The sequence below is a fragment of the Nelumbo nucifera genome, chromosome 3 (assembly GCF_055504915.1).
Source record: "Nelumbo nucifera cultivar China Antique chromosome 3, China Antique-T2T, whole genome shotgun sequence".
NCBI lineage: Eukaryota > Viridiplantae > Streptophyta > Magnoliopsida > Proteales > Nelumbonaceae > Nelumbo > Nelumbo nucifera.
Window position 1 is genome coordinate 106,197,528 of NC_142651.1, and position 17,778 is coordinate 106,215,305.

The 17,778-nt window shown below is 40.9% G+C and overlaps 2 protein-coding genes and 1 non-coding gene across 6 annotated transcripts; 1 reads left to right on the forward strand and 2 right to left on the reverse strand.

Annotated features, from left to right (window-relative positions):
* Positions 1 to 8,595: 8,595 nt before the first annotated feature.
* Positions 8,596 to 9,983, reverse strand: LOC104598800 (universal stress protein A-like protein). Of its 2 annotated transcripts, none has more exons than XM_010261029.3 (4): positions 9,599 to 9,983; positions 9,406 to 9,512; positions 9,172 to 9,290; positions 8,596 to 8,862 (listed from the first exon to the last, which is right to left on the reverse strand). In XM_010261029.3, the coding sequence occupies exons 1-4, from the start codon at positions 9,795 to 9,797 to the stop codon at positions 8,766 to 8,768; spliced, it is 522 nt and encodes a 173-aa protein (XP_010259331.1). In that variant the 5' UTR covers positions 9,798 to 9,983; the 3' UTR covers positions 8,596 to 8,765. The 2 variants fall into 2 exon arrangements, with proteins under 2 accessions (XP_010259331.1, XP_010259332.1); XM_010261030.3 differs by having other exon boundaries at positions 9,620 to 9,976.
* Positions 9,984 to 12,050: 2,067 nt separating this feature from the next.
* On the forward strand, positions 12,051 to 17,369 carry LOC148801819 (uncharacterized). 3 transcript variants are annotated; one of them, XR_016084321.1, is made up of 3 exons: positions 12,051 to 12,245; positions 13,488 to 14,616; positions 15,407 to 17,369. XR_016084321.1 is itself a non-coding variant. In XM_088901747.1 (3 exons), exons 2-3 carry the CDS (start codon positions 13,870 to 13,872, stop codon positions 15,159 to 15,161), a joined length of 891 nt encoding a protein of 296 aa, XP_088757873.1. In that variant the 5' UTR covers positions 12,051 to 12,245; positions 13,488 to 13,869; the 3' UTR covers positions 15,162 to 17,369. The 3 variants fall into 3 exon arrangements, 2 of the variants coding, with proteins under 2 accessions (XP_088757873.1, XP_088757872.1); XM_088901747.1 differs by having other exon boundaries at positions 13,488 to 14,004; positions 14,406 to 17,369; XM_088901746.1 differs by having other exon boundaries at positions 13,488 to 17,369.
* LOC148801820 (small nucleolar RNA R71) lies at positions 13,705 to 13,811 on the reverse strand. Its single transcript, XR_016084888.1, has one exon. It is a non-coding gene; the product is annotated as a small nucleolar RNA R71 (small nucleolar RNA).
* Positions 17,370 to 17,778: the final 409 nt, after the last annotated feature.

Genomic DNA, 17,778 nt, shown 5'->3' on the forward strand with positions numbered 1-17,778 from the left:
TCCTGAAGGTACTCCACCTGGTGCTCCAGGTCCAAATTCAGATCGGCCATATGCCTCACCACCATTCCTAAGGCCTCTTTGTCTCTCTGAGACCTCGATAGCTTTTGCCCGTCTCAAGCGTCTCTCCACTTGGATCGCCAAGGCATGGATAAAGGTGTACACCTGCCAGAACGAGGACAAATCAGCTCGGCAAAAAAAAAAAAGGAACTCCGACTTACCACCATGGCGTGAGTTGCAGCCCGAGCACCTATGAGATTGGTAGGGAGATCGGCCCACTGCGCGACCTCCTCAGGACAAGTGGCGGCCTTGCTTTTTCCGAGAGCGTAGCCCGGTGGCAGCACGCTCCCAATCCCACCGTGGCTCCCTGAGCACGAAGGCGCAGCCCGGGCATAGGGAGCCCCTGCCGCCTCCTGAACTGAAGGGGGCACCTCGGGCTCCGCCACCCGGGAAGAATCGGCGCGAACTCTCTTAGCAGCTCGCTTCTTCCGCTTCATGCCAGCAAACAAGTTCGCACCTCGAGTCTTGTCTGCCTCCATAACACCTGCAAAAAGGAGCTCGGCGTCAGAAGACAGGAATAAAAGTAGAAACAAATGTATCTTTATGAGCAAGAAACCTACCCGAACTCAGACCGGCCTGAATGAGTTTATCCTCCGTCAGATAGGCTTCGCATTTGAGCCCTTGTCGGGCCCAGTCCCGGTGGCCCTTCACCGTGTCTTCATCTAATACGACATCGGGGTAAGGAGCGGCCAAACCCCACTCAGTAGGAAACGGCCACCCCGTAGCACTTCGAACCACGAAGTAGTTCCGCTTCCATGCCGGGACCTTGTTTGGAAGGTCGTGCAAATTCTTGAAGCTCGGGCGAGGTGACAAGTAGTATGCCCTCCTACGCCCGGGCAGGGGACCCGCCTGTTTTTTGAGCATGAGGATAGCTGAACAGACTTCCAGGTCTAAAGGAAGGCAGTGCTCGCAGCACAGGGAGATAGTCCCAACAAGGTTACGAACAGAGTTCGGGTGGAGCTAACCTATAGTAACGCCGAAGTGGTTCATGACTTCGACGATAAGAGGATGAAAGGGAAGGTGCAGTCCGACAACAAGCTGCTCCCAGAATATCACGATCTCATACGGGCCGTGTACCCAAGGAAAGTCGCCGGAAGGTACGAAGTAAGTATACTCCCCGGGCAGGTTGTACTGGACAATAAGGGACCAAAGCCTTTCAGGCGTTAGAGTGGAAGGTCCGAACTTATCTGGCACCCGACCTCGGCGGGAGGTGGATGCCAAACTACCCGATGTGACTCGATATACGGGCTCGAACTCGAGCTCTTCCTCGAGTTCTACCTCTGGCCCCGCCTCGGACTCACTAAGGTCAACGAGGGCAGCAGCTCGGTTCGTAGAACCAGCGTCTGACCCCCCAGAGGGCTATCCGTGCTACTAAAACTAGACATCGAAAACAAAGGTTGAGGACTCACCAGGAAAAGCTACTGAACTACGAACGAGTGACCGAACTACGGACGAGTGACGCAAGCTGGCCGGCTTGGATGCGAGCTCAAGGAACAAATGCTGAAGGATAAGAGGAAAGTGACTGGGGTCCCCCCACTGTTTAAAGCCCTTGTACCCGTGCATCAACGACCAAGATCGAAACCATATAACGGCTCCCCGCGAAGTCAGTTGCGCACTCCCCAACGAAAAGACACTTTGGCGCGCACGTTCAAAAATTTAAAAATTTGAAAATCATTGGCGCGTGTGAGCCACACGCAGCCCGAGACTGGCCCCTCGTCGAGCCAAGCCAACCCCGGTTGAGCCGAGAACACAAGCAGACCGGACCAGAAAAGTTCCTGATCAAGGCCAAAGTATCCCAAGGCAAATCCACCTGTCATCCCGTGAACTCCCCACGTCGGGTCAAGACCCCGAGCACGGGGAGTGGGGGGCAATTGATGGAGGAAGATTTGACCCGACCCCTCAGCCATGCGACACGTGGAAGCAACCGAGAGTGACCTGGCAGAAACACCAGCTCGGCACGACAACAGGCCCACAACCCGTGCTCCGAACTAAAGAGCCGAGCTCTCTCGAAGGAACCTGCAACCCGAGCTCCGAGCTAAAGAGAGTCGAGCTCCCTCGAAGGAACCTGCAAACCGAGCTCCGAACTAAAGAGTCCCGAACTCTCCCTTCGAGGTCCTAAGCCTTACAAGGAGCACCAAAGGCAGAAAACCCGAACTACCCACCTAGGGGTAGTTCGGGCCATACTCCTATCCGAACTCGAGACTTCACATTAAAAGACCACTTCGGCTCCAAATCGCCTGACAGAGCAACCGTACCTGACGCGCAGGAGACCGTACACGGAGGCGGCGCACCTGACTGATCAGAGGAGTGACACATAACAGACACCATCCAACGGCCGCCTACCACCGCCATCCTAGACGGACAGAGGCGGCCCTGGCAACTGGCAGTGGAGGTTATGACACCCGAACTGGCAGTTGACAGAAGGAAGTGACCCGATCTGGCAGAGGTAATGATGCCCGAACTGGCAGAGGCATGGAAGTGAGCACACAAGGTGATTATAAAAGGCCACCATCTCACAAAGAAGTGGGTATGTGATTCTTGTGTTTTCTGGTCTTAGAATTCCTCATTTCCCTTGCCTTCTAAAGAACACTAACTTGAGCTTCGGAGTGTTCCAACCGGGTTCCTCCCCGGAAATCTCCATTTTCTTCCTTATTTCAGGCACCTCCAATCTCGTCAGAAGCGAGGTAACCGGCAGCTAGGACAGATCAGATTGCGCACCATCACATTCGAACTGAACAGGCGGACTGTTCAACTTAGAAACCGGTCTCCATAAGGCTTCCCTATCCGGTCCTGGCATGGGTATAATGGTTACAAATTTGTCTAATTTAGGTCTTTTAATTTCTTTTACTTATTTTAGAAAACAAAATCATACAAGGAACACCCAATAAAGTTTCAATCGGTGTTTCTACTAAATAATGTCACTTTATAAATATTCTCTTAGTGCCAATAATTTGGTAGATCAAGTTGTAGAATGGCTTGACCCAATAATCGATGGAGTTTGTGTCTAATATAGAGACATGGACTCCCATAGCCGTCATTACTCTTTCAAGTGAAGAGTATAATAATATGACATCAACAACTTTCTTCTTATGGAGATAATAATAGTAAAATTCAAAACAGGACATCCGCTGGGACAATTCATCTAGCGCACCAACGGCACTATCTCCCTTGGTAGAGACTAGAGATATGGCCCACAAGAGGCTTGACCCTACCTATTTGGGCTCCTTAGACAGTAGTTATGGAACGCTTAGGACTTATTTGGCATCACTCAAAAGAATTGTTTTTGGCAAACCTAGTGATTCTAAGAATAAGGCCATGTTTGGGTGTGCTTAAAACTAAGTGTTTATTTGGACCTTTAGAAATAAGCTCAAAATAAGTGCTTGTTTGAAAAATAAGGGCTTTTTTTAAGCCCAAAATTCTAGCATTTTTTAAGTGCTTATTTGTTAGCACTTATTCAATTTTTTTCTTCCAAAATTATCCCGAGTTGAATTTTAAACTACCACTTATAAAATTATCTCTAGTTGAATTTTATAAAAGTATTTTTATGAAAGCACTTTTATGAAAGTACTTTTATGAAAGCACTTTTTCAAGACCATTTTTATAAAAGTGCTTTTATGAAAGCACTTTTATGAAAGTATTTTTACAAAAGCACTTTTGTGAAACTTTCGAAAGGGTACTTTCATAAAAGTACTTTTATAAAAGTGCTTTCATAAAAGTGTTTTTATAAAAATAATTTAATAAAAGTGCTTTCATAAAAGTGTTTTTACGAAAATAATTTAATAAAAATGCTTTCAAAGGGTATATTTTGAAAATTTGAAAGAAAATGAAGGACAAAATAGTCACAAATGCTTAATAGAGAAAAAGACTACCAAACGCTCAATATAAAATAAGCACCTGAAAAAGTTGGATGCCAAATGCAAATAAATACACTCGTTCACCAACCTGATTCTATGGAGCGAAAAAATCTGACTTGAGAAAGAAAATTCTCGCCTCAACTCATTCTCACATCATCGGCGGTGTTCGGCACCGCATTCATCTCGTGGACAGAACACCTATTTGGTTGGTTGTGGACGGGACTGGTCCACGATTTCTTGTCCACACCCCAATTTAGTGGCAACGGGAAAAACTCGTAGATAAGGTCCGTCCACAGTCTATTTTCAATCCCCTGCTTCACACTCTCCCTAAAAGGCTGAAACCCTATATTGTTTATTTCACATTTTACCATTGGAGGTCACCGCTGCCCGCCCATTGAAGCTCTCCACCACCGGTCCACCTACCGATATAAGTTTCTCTCCGCCCGCTAAAGTTTCCCTCTTTCTCTCTCTCTCTTCAGTTCCGCTGCAATGTCACCATAAACTTTGTGCTTGTGAAATTACCTTCTCTAAAACTTTGTGCTTGTATTAGTGAAATAAACTTTGTGTTTATTCTTCAATTTTTAAGTAAAACTAATTATTTTACTTAATTTTTATAATTTTTAATATTTTTATCAATGAAATAATATTTTTAAATTTTTAAAATATACTTTTTTATTTTTTAAATTATTTTACTATTGTTTTTATAAAAGATTAATATTTATTGGTTAATATTAATTCATTGATGCATTTTTCAATATATTTATCATATAAAATGCAAAAATTAGATATTTATGATTAACTGTATAGATCTTTCATAAAATGTATATGGGATATATGGAATCAAAGAGTGTGGTGTGTACCAATCCACACCATGCCTAAAGAGCGCCATTGTGGGTGCTTTCTGGTCAAACAATTTGTCCACAATTCAAAATAGCTGCAGATTATGGTATGATGTGGATTGGTCCTGATGCTGTGCAATCCGGGCACTCCTAACTGGCAACTGACTGGCTCCTGGCTAGCAACGAATGGTACCTGAGAAGAAGACGGTGAAAGATTCCCGGGGGACTTGCCCAGTGGGAATACTCTGATGCCTAAGTTAGAACGCTGGAGAAAGCAGTAAAGAGTGTAGAGAAGGCTAAGAGTGTAGATCGCGCTAGATCATTGAGTTAGCTCGAGAGAAAGTTCGAGTAAGTTCAAAAGAAGATACTCAAGGTATTCGAGAGAGCCCTTCCCTTCAACTAGGGTGCTCTTATATACGAGCGTTCTTGTCAAATCGGGCGTAACCGCCACTAGACCTCTATCGCAGTCGTTATCTGCCAGGGCTGCGCAGGTAACCGTTGCAGAGTACTACCCAATCGGATGAGTGACACGTCTCGGAAGGACAGGCATGCCACCATCTGTCGAGAGACGTGGGCGCAGTCCTGTCGGGCTGGCAGGGACTTCGCCGTCGGTTAGGAAACATGGTGCAGTCTGGCGGGTACGGTCTTGTCAGATGGAAGCTTCCTGAAAACATTGTGTCGCTTAGTTGCGAGCTGCCTTGTAGCGAGCTATCCTGTCGCAAACTACCTTGTAGTGAGCTCCTGAGGGTATTGTGGGGTGATTCCTCTTGAAGTGGCCCTTGAGGCAATTTTTCTGCCTAAGTATTGGACCGAGCTGGTTGTTCTACCTCGCGAGCTGGGATAGACTTGTCTTGGAGTATTCCCTTTGTACATCAAGGGTCCTCACAGCTCGCGCTATAGCGAACTCTCCCTATGGCGAGCTGTGACGTAACGAGCTGTCCTACGGGCTTGTTACTTAGTCGCGGTGAGGCTGTTGTGCTAAGCTGTTACTTGTGCTGAGTCATGTTCACGTGTCACCGTCTCAAGGGATCGTGTCAAATCACCCTCCATTGGGTATGGTGTGAGCCATTGCACACCCACCAATTTTTCATCTATACTACAGAACACCCCCGTCATTATAGTAAAAAATCGAACGTGAAAGTAAGAGTTCTATGGTAAACTCTCACTCTATACTTGCCTCTTCCCTCTATACTTGCGGACTTGCCTTTCCTCTATACTCCTTCCCTCTATACTTGCCCTTCCTTCTCCTTGTTACCGGCTGCTTGTACCTTTCGACTGGACAATTCCCTCCAGCCGTCGACCATCTTCGAGGAAGCCAAAGCCCAAGTGCGACGACTCCATTTCTTTACTGTTTTCTCCGTTTCATCTTATCTACGCAAATCTCTGGCATGCTTCTAAGTATATATTTTCTGTCGACTATTGAGAGAATTTGAACATGGTGTCAAACAGGAAGCAGGAAGCAATACCGTAGATAACAAATGTTGATTCCCCTTGATTCCATAATTGACTCGCCCTGATCTGAAATTAATTCTAATGGCTACTAGAAATGCATTTCATTTCTCCCCTCCTTTCTTTTTGACGACCATTCACAATCCTTATCGCCAAATTCAAGTTTTCAAGCCACCAAACCATCTCTCTACTTCAATCCTGCAAATCGATGAAGGAGACGAAAGAAATCCATTCTCATATCCTCCATACAGACCAAATCACAAACACATTTGTTGCTACTAAGATGATAGAGTACTGTGTGGTGTTTGCTCGCAATATGGATTGAGCTCTCCGTGTTTTCGATTGTATTGATGAACCTAATGCTTACACATGGACGACCACTATCGAGTGTTTCACGGAGATCAAAATCCCTTAGAAAGGTATTGAATTAATGAATTCTATGGTTTTATGAGAGCGCAAGGTGTTGAACCGAATAAATTCACCTTCATATTTGTTCTCAAGGCTTACTTTTTAATACCCAGATGTCAGAAAGGCAAAATCGTTAATGGAAAACTCCTGAAGCTTGGACTTTGTTCTGATGTATTTCTTCATAATGCACTAATTCACACGTACTCAAATTGTGGAGATGTGAAGGCAGAATATTGTCTATTCGAAGAAGTTCCTACTTACAATGTGGTTAACTGGAATACGATGATAAATGCTTGCTTTGCCTTTCTGAGGAAAAATAAACCGATTAATGATGTTTCCTTGGGTTCTTTTCTTGTAGACATGTATGCAAAGCGTGGATGCATTGACCTAGCCCTTAAAGTCTTTAATAGCATTCAACATAAGAATGTATGTTCTGGGAATGCTATATTATGTGAACCATCCATGAATGGTTATGGCAATGATGTCTTAACAACATTCAAACAGATGGAACTTGCTAATGTAAGACCCAATGACATAACATTTGTAGGGATTCCGTCTGCTTACAGTCATGTGGGTTTGGGGGATGAGGGTCGTAGGCAAATCAACCACATGGTCGAGTTCAAATCCTATCAAAAATTGAACATTATGGTTGTATGGTAGTTGGTTGATGTTCAACCACACTGTCATGAAATTTTTTGTCACACAATTCTAGATATTAAATTTAGTCATGGACTCATGGTCCACTCTGAACTATTTTGGCAAAATAGGTCATTTAATTTCAAATGGGGCTATTTATATCTACAGACCAAAAAAATCAGGTCATTTAATTTAATATCGAAAGATAAAGGACCCTATACTAGCCTATAGCAAAGGGTAAATTACAAACTACCCTATAGAAAAGGGTAAATTACAAACTATCCTATACTACCCTACAATGAAAGGCAAGGGAGAACAATTTGGAGATCACCATACACTGGAAGCAAACCTCAAAATAAAGATCTACATTATTCTGAATTGATATAACATCACATAAGTGAGGTTCATTGTGCAAACAAGTTAGCAGCACACTGTTTAAGAACAATATGAAAGGCAGGGCAGTTGATATTCTCAGCATAAAGATCTACTATCAATTTAGGGAAATGTAGGGATATTATAGTCAGTTCATGCCTTGCATGTTAAAGATAATTGAGCCTCTTCTGTTGCATGCCTTACATGATATCTATGACCAATTGTTTACACTAGAGCACATCATTTTCCATGTTTTGAATTATTGATGCCTATAATAGGTATTATACAAGTGTTGCATTATCCAGTGTTATATTTGATACACGTGTCCAACACATGGTGATGTATGATTTGGTTTTATGCATTATTCATCTAGATAATTGATCTGGGGAAACATGATGATACCAAACATAATTATAATTCTGAGAAATATGAATTAGATGTTCTCTTGATGAAAATTCTCAAAACCTTTTTTTTTTTTTTGAAATGATTTTGAGAATGAGAATTTTTAGAATTGATGCCAAACAGGACCTAATGTTTGGTATGCCAAACAGGACCTAGACGATTTAAACTTGAAAGGAGGTAGATGGAGCCAAAACTACTGGCATGTCAGATGTCACCCTTGGACTGGTCCCTGACCCAGGGATAATACACTCTTTGGGAGAACTGGAGAACTTTGAATCGTGAACGTGGCCTGCATGGGACCCATAAACAGTTTTCTCAGTTGTTGTGTTGTGCAATGGCGACGCATGAACCAGATATCAACATCCCACCAAGGCATTAACGCTAACGAGAGAGACCACTCACCAAGTTACCGCATCAGCAGAAGTAGAAAACTATGCACAAAAGCCGAGATATGAATAGGACTTGGGACGTAAAATTGTCCCATATAACTCAAACCCTTCTTGCGTCCTACAATTTTTTAGAAACACGCAACCCTCAAGTCTCAGACTCTCAGCTAAGCTAATGGTTACTTTTTGGAATTATCTGTATGTGGTCCAGTTATCTTCAACTACAGCAATCATATACATCTTAAATACACCATACCAATAAACACGAATTTTACTTACATTTTTCTAGGAGATAAAGAAAAAAAAAAGGAAAAAAGACAAAAAAAGACCACCCAAGAGGAAAACAAAGGTGAACCGTCTGATCAATTGCTTCCAGCCGTTGATTTGGGCCTTTTTACAATCAAAACAGGACAACTCGCATTCTGCGCGCAGTGATTACTGACACTCCCAAGAAATGCCCTGCAGAAGTGGCAAATTAAAAAAGAAGAAAAAAAGATTTTAGGAGAATTGAGGTGGAATTAAAAAATAGAAAAGTAATTCAAGATATTGATAACAATCTGGTACATTGTCATCATATAGATATATGGTGCCCTCAAATCAAATCATTTCTTCTCTTTTGTTGAAGAGAAATCAAATCACTTCAAGGAACAAACTACACTTAATTAAAATCAAACAAATTCTTCAATTTGTGAAGCAATGGGGTCAGGGGCACTTATGTCATTTTCCAATTTGAGATTACAGTTGACTTCTGATTAAGAAGAAACTTACCTTTTAATCAGACCGTAGCCATGGCTTCCCATGACCAGCATATCGGCACCGAGCTTCCCAGTCATCTCGCATATCACATCCCTTGGATCTCCATGCTCCACCTTTGTCTCCACTTTAACCTATACACAGCCTACAACTGTTATTACTTTTAATTAATCAAGAATTAAATAAAAATCAAAGGGTTGAAGTACAAAAAGACCATTTTATCCACAAACAAACGAAATAATGACCTACATTTTGAAGATCTCTGCACAGCGTCTTGGCCTTCTCTATGACACAACCGGCAACGTCGTTACTGTATTTCTCCATGGTCGTAATAATATCCGAGGAAAACATATACCCTACAAAAAAAAGGAATCAAATACCACCGCATTCGGATTTCGGCATTCTATATTCAAATGTAAGGGGCAAAACAAATACTAAATACCTTCCGAGTACCCCCTCCTACCTGTTCCGTCTAAAGCAGTGTAGACGACACGGGGAGGTTTTACATAGAGCAGGATAAGGGTATCTTTGGAACTTTCGCATATTAAGTTCTTCAGACACCAGGATAGCGCGTACATGCTCTCCTCCCCTTCGTCCACCGCCACCAGGATCCTGCGCTCCTTTGCTTCAGCGTCAGCCATTGAAACGGCACGCCGCACACGCTTACCTTCGCCGGAAAACCGGAAATCTCACCAAAACCGGGCAACTGCGTAGTAAAAAGTAAGAAGTAAGAACCCTCCAAAGCTCGCAAGTCCGAGTGGTTCTTATAGTGAGAGATGGGATGGGTACTGGGTAGGCAGAATCTGGTTTCAGTTTCTCTCGGCGGTTTTAATATTGTGGGACCCATCAACAAGGTTTATCTACTTCTTCGGAATTCAATTGAAAATGATCCATGTGTCTTTCTGAAATTACAAATACGGCCATCCTAGGACAAGGTTATTAGTATAGTCACGTCAATTTTGTAGTTTGAATTGATAATGGAGGATATTTTAGTAATTGAGCATTCGACAGAGGATAATAAGGAACCAGAAACAGCGGCCGCGATAATGAAACCAGAAAGGCAGAAACCACGTCGGCACATGGCAGTTTGGGTTTCCGTTCTTTATTTACTAATGACAAGCGGGGGATCGTGTCAATCTTCAATTCGGTCTCTGGAGAAAAAATCAGAAGACGAATTGGATATTATATTAGTAGGGTTTCCTGGACCCCATTTCCCAAAAGAAAAAACAAATTGAACCAGGGAAAAAATAAGGAAGGGATCTCAAACATTTGGACTCCACCCTTTGACTTGGACAATCGTTAGCCACGTCAGCCTGATACATACGAGATCGAATCAGTTAATGGTTCCTTCGTTCTATCAATTTAAAAGTTGTCCAAATGTCACTTGTTACGTGGCAGGGGTTTGTGTTTGACAACGGATAGACATGGAATGGGAATAATTGGGGTCATCTCGCTAGAGGGGCGGGCGGGGCGGCTGCTGAGCGAATCCCGATTTTCTCTTCAGAGAGCATTCCTCGCACCGATTTTCACGGTCCAATTTGAAAAAGATTTAAAACAGAACCAAATAAATTATAGTCTGAAAATTTTTTAAGCCAAATCAAACCATTTTAATATGTATACTTATTAATATGATTTGGGCCAAATCAGTTCTATCATGGTCTAGCCCAATTTTTATTATGATTTGGGCCTTTCCATATTTAACTCAATTAAAAAGCCCAAATAATATGTATACTTACATAAATAATAAATATAATTTAAATATTAAATTGAAATATTAACAAATGCCACCCATTATCATTATACAAATTACATTTACACTTTTTCAAACAAAAATAGCTTCTTAGACATCAAATTACAAGTTAAAAACTGAAATAAAGAATAGCAATATCAAAAATGTTAAATGAACATATAAAAAAAAAAACAAACAAAATCAAACTGTTTTAAGGCCATATTAAATCCACAAATTTCAATTTGGTTCGAGGTAGTTTGGTGGCTACAAATTTCTGTGATCTTGGTGTGATTGTGTGAGGACGCTATATAAGGCTAAGTTTGGAAGGAATGTAAATGCAAATATGTAGAGTGTAAAATCTTATTTTTTATATTATTTTGTATGTATTTAACATTGTATATTTTTGTATTTATACTCTTCCAAACTGAGTTTAAATAGAAAATCCAATTTATTGGTGAGCACTAGATGCTTAATCAACCGAGCAAAGTAAGTGACAAGTTAGGATATTGATGAGAATGAAAATTATCATATTTTTATCTCTTAACATTTAGTCTTTTATACTCATTTACTGTCTAATTGAACTCACTATTCTTAAATTTCGATTTAGGGCACGAAATGAGGCGTTAGGTGAAAAACAAGGTTAATCAGGTAATTTTGCACAGTTTCGGCGTTGCGTGGTAAGTTAGGCATAACTCCCCCATCCGGACTCTGATTGATATGATTCAAGATACATTAGAAAGATAAGGAAAATCTCTATAACTTTCATTTTTTAAGTTTTGATAGATTCGGAATGCATCTAGGTCAAAATCTGGCCTGAAGTCTCTACAAATTCGTAGAGAAGCCTAATCCGCAGAGAAACCCCAATTCGTTGGAGAAGACCAACCCAATTCAGCATGCAGTAGTAGGGCCCACTCACCACTCCTAATAAAATTCGGCTAAGAGTCTTAATCAGATCTGATTTTTATTGTAATCTTAAAAAAAGAAAAGAGTTAGAATCCAACTTAATTAAGAGTTTCTATTTAGAAATAAGGATAAGATTATATATGAATTAAGCCTTATCCCATTAGTAGATAAGACTTTCTATTTTTTGAGAAGGAACTCCTAAGAGGAGTTGGAAACAGCCACTCCACCAAAGGCTAAAAAAAGGGGGGCGGACTAGCAAGGAGGCACCACAACACCACTCAACCTTGGGGACAAGAACTCAGCAAACAAGGGAGAAAGAAAGCAAATTTGGAGCAGCGGAGCCTCTCTTCTCCTCTCTTCTCTATTCTCTGATTTTTCTTGAGTTTTCACCATGACCATGCGTGGCTAACTCTAATACTTGGTCAAAGGAAATAGAAGCCTCAGAATCCACCAAACGGTGAGATCTAATTTGATTTTTATTGTTTGATTTCTGCTTTGAATATCGAATGTTCTTCTATGTTCTTGTTCATGATTGTTTCGCCTGATTACCAGGAGGCCTACTAGTTTATTATTTGTTACGATCTACTGCTAGATTAGATATCAAATCCGTAATTGTTTGATCCCTCTACTTTGCGAAACAACTAGGGTTTAAATATTTACTGCGTCAGAAATCATTAGATCTTAGGAAGAACACTCGACTAAATTAAATGCAACCCCTTGTGCTTGTGTTGTTTAGCTTCATCGATCTCCAATGCTTAAGGCTATTGCTGGATTAAATCTTTAACGCTTGTGTAAGGGTTGTTCAGTAGTAATGGTTAAGATGATCGCTTGTTTTCTGATTAACTATGGTAGGGAGATATAGGAAACCAAATCCTACGATGAATATTCAAAGTCTGAATTGATTTATTTTTGCATCGATGAGCAGTAGTGAAATTCTAATGGTGGATGTTATCCTAGACCAAGACTCGTTCTTTTGATTAGTCTCAGTACTCTGAATCACCTTGTTTCCCATTTAAATTTCGTTATTTTTAATTTTGATTTTCTTTTTTTTTTAATTCTGGTTTTCGTCGCATACAACCCCCCCTCCACCTTTGTTCACATAGCACATAATTCAGGTTAGATACTCTCTGTGGGAGTGATCCTTACTCACGCTACTGCATTTAATTTTATGAGTATAGGTTTTATTTTTGGGTGCCTACAACAGCACGCCAAATTTTGGCGCCGCTGTCGGGGAGTTTTTCTAATCAGTTTTTGTGCTTTTCGTGATCATTGTTTTGTTTCTTGAAATTATTTTTAGCCTAGAGTATTTTCTATCTTATTTATTAATTTATTTATTCATTCTAGATTTTTTTATGGTATGTCGCTCATGGTTTATTAAGGTTTCCTTGATTTATGCCTGTAACTCGATTCTCTAAAGAATGTGATTTGTAGTTCGATCCAGAAATAAAGGGGACTTTGCACAGGTTAAGGAGGGAAGCTCAGAGTCATTCTGAAAAAACGATCCAGATCTTGATTCCTTATCTGTTAACGGTTCTTATTTGAGAGAAGAGGACATCATGGCTGGAAACCGAACCTTGAAAGAACTAGTTGCACCTGATTTGAATCAACAACCCTTATGCATAACTTTTCCTTCTTTAGATGTTGATGCTAATTTTGAATTGAAATCTGTACTGATACATCTCTTGCCTACATTTCACAGTCTTGCAGGTGAGGATCCTCACAAGCATCTGGAGGAGCTGCATGTGGTATGCACAAGTATGAAGCCCACGAAGGTGACTGAAGAACAAATCAAATTGAGATCCTCTCCGTTTTCTATGAAGGATTGGTTCTATTATCTACCCTCCGGGAGTGTTACCACATGGAACGAAATGAAGAGACTATTCTAAGAGAAGTACTTCCCAGCTTCAAGGGTGGCCAACATAAGAAAGGAAATCTGTAGTGTAAGGCAGTACAACGGGGAATCCTTACATGAATACTGGGAATGTTTTAAGAAATTATGTGCAAGCTGCCCCTATCATCAAATCAGCGAGCAGCTACTGATCCAGTATTTCTATGAGGATATTCAACCCACTGATAGGAGCATGATTGATGCTGCTAGTGGAGGAGCTTTATTGGATAAAACTCCCAAGGCCGCAAGAAACCTAATTGCAAATATGGCGGCCAACTCTCAACAGTTCGGCTATAGGCTCAACCCTCCATCAAAGCATGCTAATGACGTAAATATCTCTTCCCTACAACAACAAATTGCAAGTTTGACTTCTCTTGTTCATCCAATGGTTGTTGGTAACATGCAAATGGTAAAGGCTTGCGGGATATGTTCGGTAGTAGAGCATCCAACTGATATGTGCCCAACTCTTCCAAAGGAGCCAGTTGAGCAAATAAATGCATCAGGTGGTTTTCCAAGGCAATCGCATAGGAAATATGATCCCTATTCAAACACGTATAATCCGGGATGGAGGGATCATCCCGATCTCAGTTATGGGAATCCACAAAACTGCCCGACTTTCCAGCAATATCAGTCGCACCCCCCAGACAACAGCCAACCCAAACTTCTAATTCAAGTATGTCTTTAGAGGATATTGTCAAATCTCTTGCCACTAACACTTTGCAATTTCAGCAGGAGACAAGGGCCAGTATCCAACATTTGGACAATCAGATGGGCCAAATAGCAACCGCAATTAATCGGTTAGAGGTGCCAGTATCCAACGTTAGGACAATCATTTTGAGAAGTGATGAAGAGGTTGAAACTCCAGCAAGGGCAGTCCCTGCATCGTCGAATCAAGAAAAGGAGAAAGACACCATTCCCGATGATGATGAAGTACCTAAGCGTAAGTTTTCGCCCCTTTCTGATTATAAACAAGTACCTCCTTTTCCTAATGCTTTAGCAGGTTCTAGAAAAGATGAGCAGTATAAAGATTTTTACGAGACTTTTCGTAGATGCGAGGCAAATATTCCCCTTTTTAATGCTCTTAAACAAGTACCTCATTATGCTAAATTTCTGAAAGAATTGTGCACACATAAAAGGAAACAGAAATTGAAAAGATGTGAGAAGGTGAGAGTAGGGGAGAATGTTTCTGCAGTCATTAAAAAACTCCCTACAAAGTGCGAAGATCCAGGTTTGTTCACTATCCCTTGCATGATAAGTAACATCAATGTCATGCCATATTCTATATATGTTTCTTTGAAACTTGAACCTTTAAATAAAACTGGTGCTGTGATTCAATTAGCTGATAGATCTAATGCCTATCTTAAGGGTGTAGTTGAGGATGTTCTAGTAAAAGTAAATGATTTGGTTTTTCCTGCTGGTTTTTATGTGTTTGATATGGATAATGGTGATCAAACCACTCCTATTTTGCTAGGAGGCCATTTTTAAAAACATTCAAGACTAAAATAGATGTTTATAGTGGCACACTCACCATGGAATTTGATGATAAGATTGTTAAGTTTAATATTTATGATGCCATGAAATAACCTGCAGATAATAATCTTGTTTATTCTGTTGATGTGATTGACTCTTTAGCACAAGAAGTTTTTGAATTTGATGGGAATGATGGATTGGAGATTGCCATTAATAAGCATCCTAAGAAAGAGGAGTTAACCTTGAGTTCTAAATTGCAGGAAACTGTTGCAGCATTGAATGGTTCTCCAGAACTACAACAGTCCGGTAATGCTCCTTATATTATGTTATCGATCTCTGATAGGAGACCCTTACCCTCTATTTTGCTAGCCGCTATTCCAAATTTCAACCCACCAATGGTAGATGAAAGGGGACAACACCGGAAGTTGCAACTACAAGAGTTAGAGGATCCAGTTTATGATGATTAAAAACAGGGAAGTTTGTTTTTCTTTTTCTTCTTGTTTTTGCATTTATAGTTTAGTTATTTCCACATTTTCTTTGCATTTTACCTTACATTGGGAACAATGTAAGTTTTAAGTGTGAGGGAGGGAATTTAGGTTAGAATATAGGTTGCGTTTTAAAATTTGATTTAGGTTGTGTTTTTCTGCATATGTTCTAAAAAAAACACTCAACTCTCTTGAAATCAATTGAAACAATATTCTAAAAAAATTCTTGTGAACCTTGTAATGAGGTGCGATGATGGAATCCACGACTTATCTAAAGCCATTTCGTTTTGAGGTAGTCCTAAATTCAGGTTTAAGTAAATAGGGTAAATATTTTTACCATACAGTTGAGGTAACCTAGTAGGATGGAGCATAAAATGCACCTACTAGTCAGCAATGCAAAAGTAGGATGGAGCATAAAATGCACCTACTAAATCAGCAATTCGAAAATAGAATGAAGCATAAAATGCACCTACTATTCAAACAATTCTAACAATAGGATGGAGCATAAAATGCACCCACTGGCCAAGTAATCCCAAAAGTGAGATGGAGCATAAAATGCACTCACTTTCACCAAGAAGAGAAAAAAGAGAGAGTGAAGATAAAAATGTTTTCCCTAGTTTACTACCTGGTTTGTAGTAGCAAAAATTGAATTGGTTGATAGATGAGTCGTGTATGACTTGGTCGTGTTGATTTAATAGTTTGCAACAGTTAACCTGGAATATTTGTGGAAAAAGAAGAAGAAGAAAAAGTTGAGTTTAAAGTTTAGTATGATATTTCTCCTCACTGTTGCTACGTGGCTTAATCCTCTCAATCGACGTATCTGCTCTCCCCCAACCAGACCGAAAGGATAGCTCTCGAGGCAACTATGAAGAAGAAATTCTTCTTCAAGTTGTGGACAGACGATAGGTTGTCCACCACCTTCCCTATCGGCCTTGGAAGTAAAACAAGTCCTCTCCGTCAGGGTGATTTCTCAATGCGAACAAACACCATAATATATTTTGCGTCACTGTCACCTCTCGGAGATGGGCCATCACCAATACGACCACTATCGTCCTAACAACATTGAGGGTGAGTTGGAAAAAGGTGACGTTGTAATGATTCAGGATCTTGGGGATGAGGGTGTGCAAGGGAAACCACAGCCTGAAATAAAGGTAATGCTCGTGGACGCACACCCCCCCTTCAGGACCAAGCCACGACCTATCACCCACCCAGGGGACTCAAACTCTATAGTTCCCCGGAATGTGGTACCTCTCAACCAACGTAATAACTTGCACCTTGCCGAAAGTGTTTTCTAAGTCAGTGTAGGGGTAACACCTCAGCATCAAACCACGACACTCAGCCTCGACTCGCTCCTTGATCGTGGGCTCCTCAGCCTCTTCCACATCCACCACATCAGGGCGCCCAAGAACATCCCCTGGGGTGTCAACCCTCGGCCGCGTATAACCGGTGCTCTCATTGGCAATGCCCGCACTCTATTGATCATGCTTGGCCTCGTGAGACGTGATTCTCTCCCTCACTTGGGCGCTAGACATTGGAGAGTGTAGAGTCTGATTTATGTCTTTTACATCTTCTTTCCTTTTTTTACTCTTGGGACCACTCTTTTATGTTGTGACTTATGTACACTATTTCTTTGTTTTATTCTTTCTTGTAAGAGAAGCGCTCAATTATCCTTTCCATAAGAACATATTTTTTCAACCTGTTCTTGATTGAAATTTGTTTATGCCTGTGAGATCGACCCATCTTTTTCAACTTTGGATCTCTTAGGTTGTTGTATTGATCAGCATAACTTTGTTGTTCTTTCTCTGGAAGATCGCCATCAATAATAGGGTTTCTTCTCTTTATCTCAATCGACTACTTCAAACATTGTGAAACTTCAGATCTGAAGTCGCCCATGTCAAATTTATATACATCTATAATTTAGTTTTGGTTTAGATTATATTTGAATGGTGTTTTGCCCCTCTTCTTGTTCGATAGTTCAGGAAGCTTACCTTTTTTGGACTGTTATAAGTTCAAAAACTTTGTGTGGTTGTTTTCCTATTGGGTTTTGCTTCTTCCTTGTGGTGTGTGATTGGACACATATTCCATCAAGTTTTGGTTTATTTTGGACCTTCGGCTGCTCTACTTTCCTAGATTTTTGTTTATTTATT

Bases quoted from the DNA above. Each gene is read 5' to 3' on its own strand.
- LOC104598800 (XM_010261029.3), bottom strand. From the start codon at position 9,797: ATGGCTGACGCTGAAGCAAAGGAGCGCAGGATCCTGGTGGCGGTGGAC. The intron at 9,513-9,598 runs GTATTTAGTATT...TTTTTTTTGTAG, and splicing joins TAGGAGGGGGTACTCGGAAG to GGTATATGTTTTCCTCGGAT. The intron at 8,863-9,171 runs GTAAGTTTCTTC...CCACTTCTGCAG, and splicing joins GGCTACGGTCTGATTAAAAG to GGCATTTCTTGGGAGTGTCA.
- LOC148801819 (XM_088901746.1), top strand. From the start codon at position 14,241: ATGGAGGGATCATCCCGATCTCAGTTATGGGAATCCACAAAACTGCCC.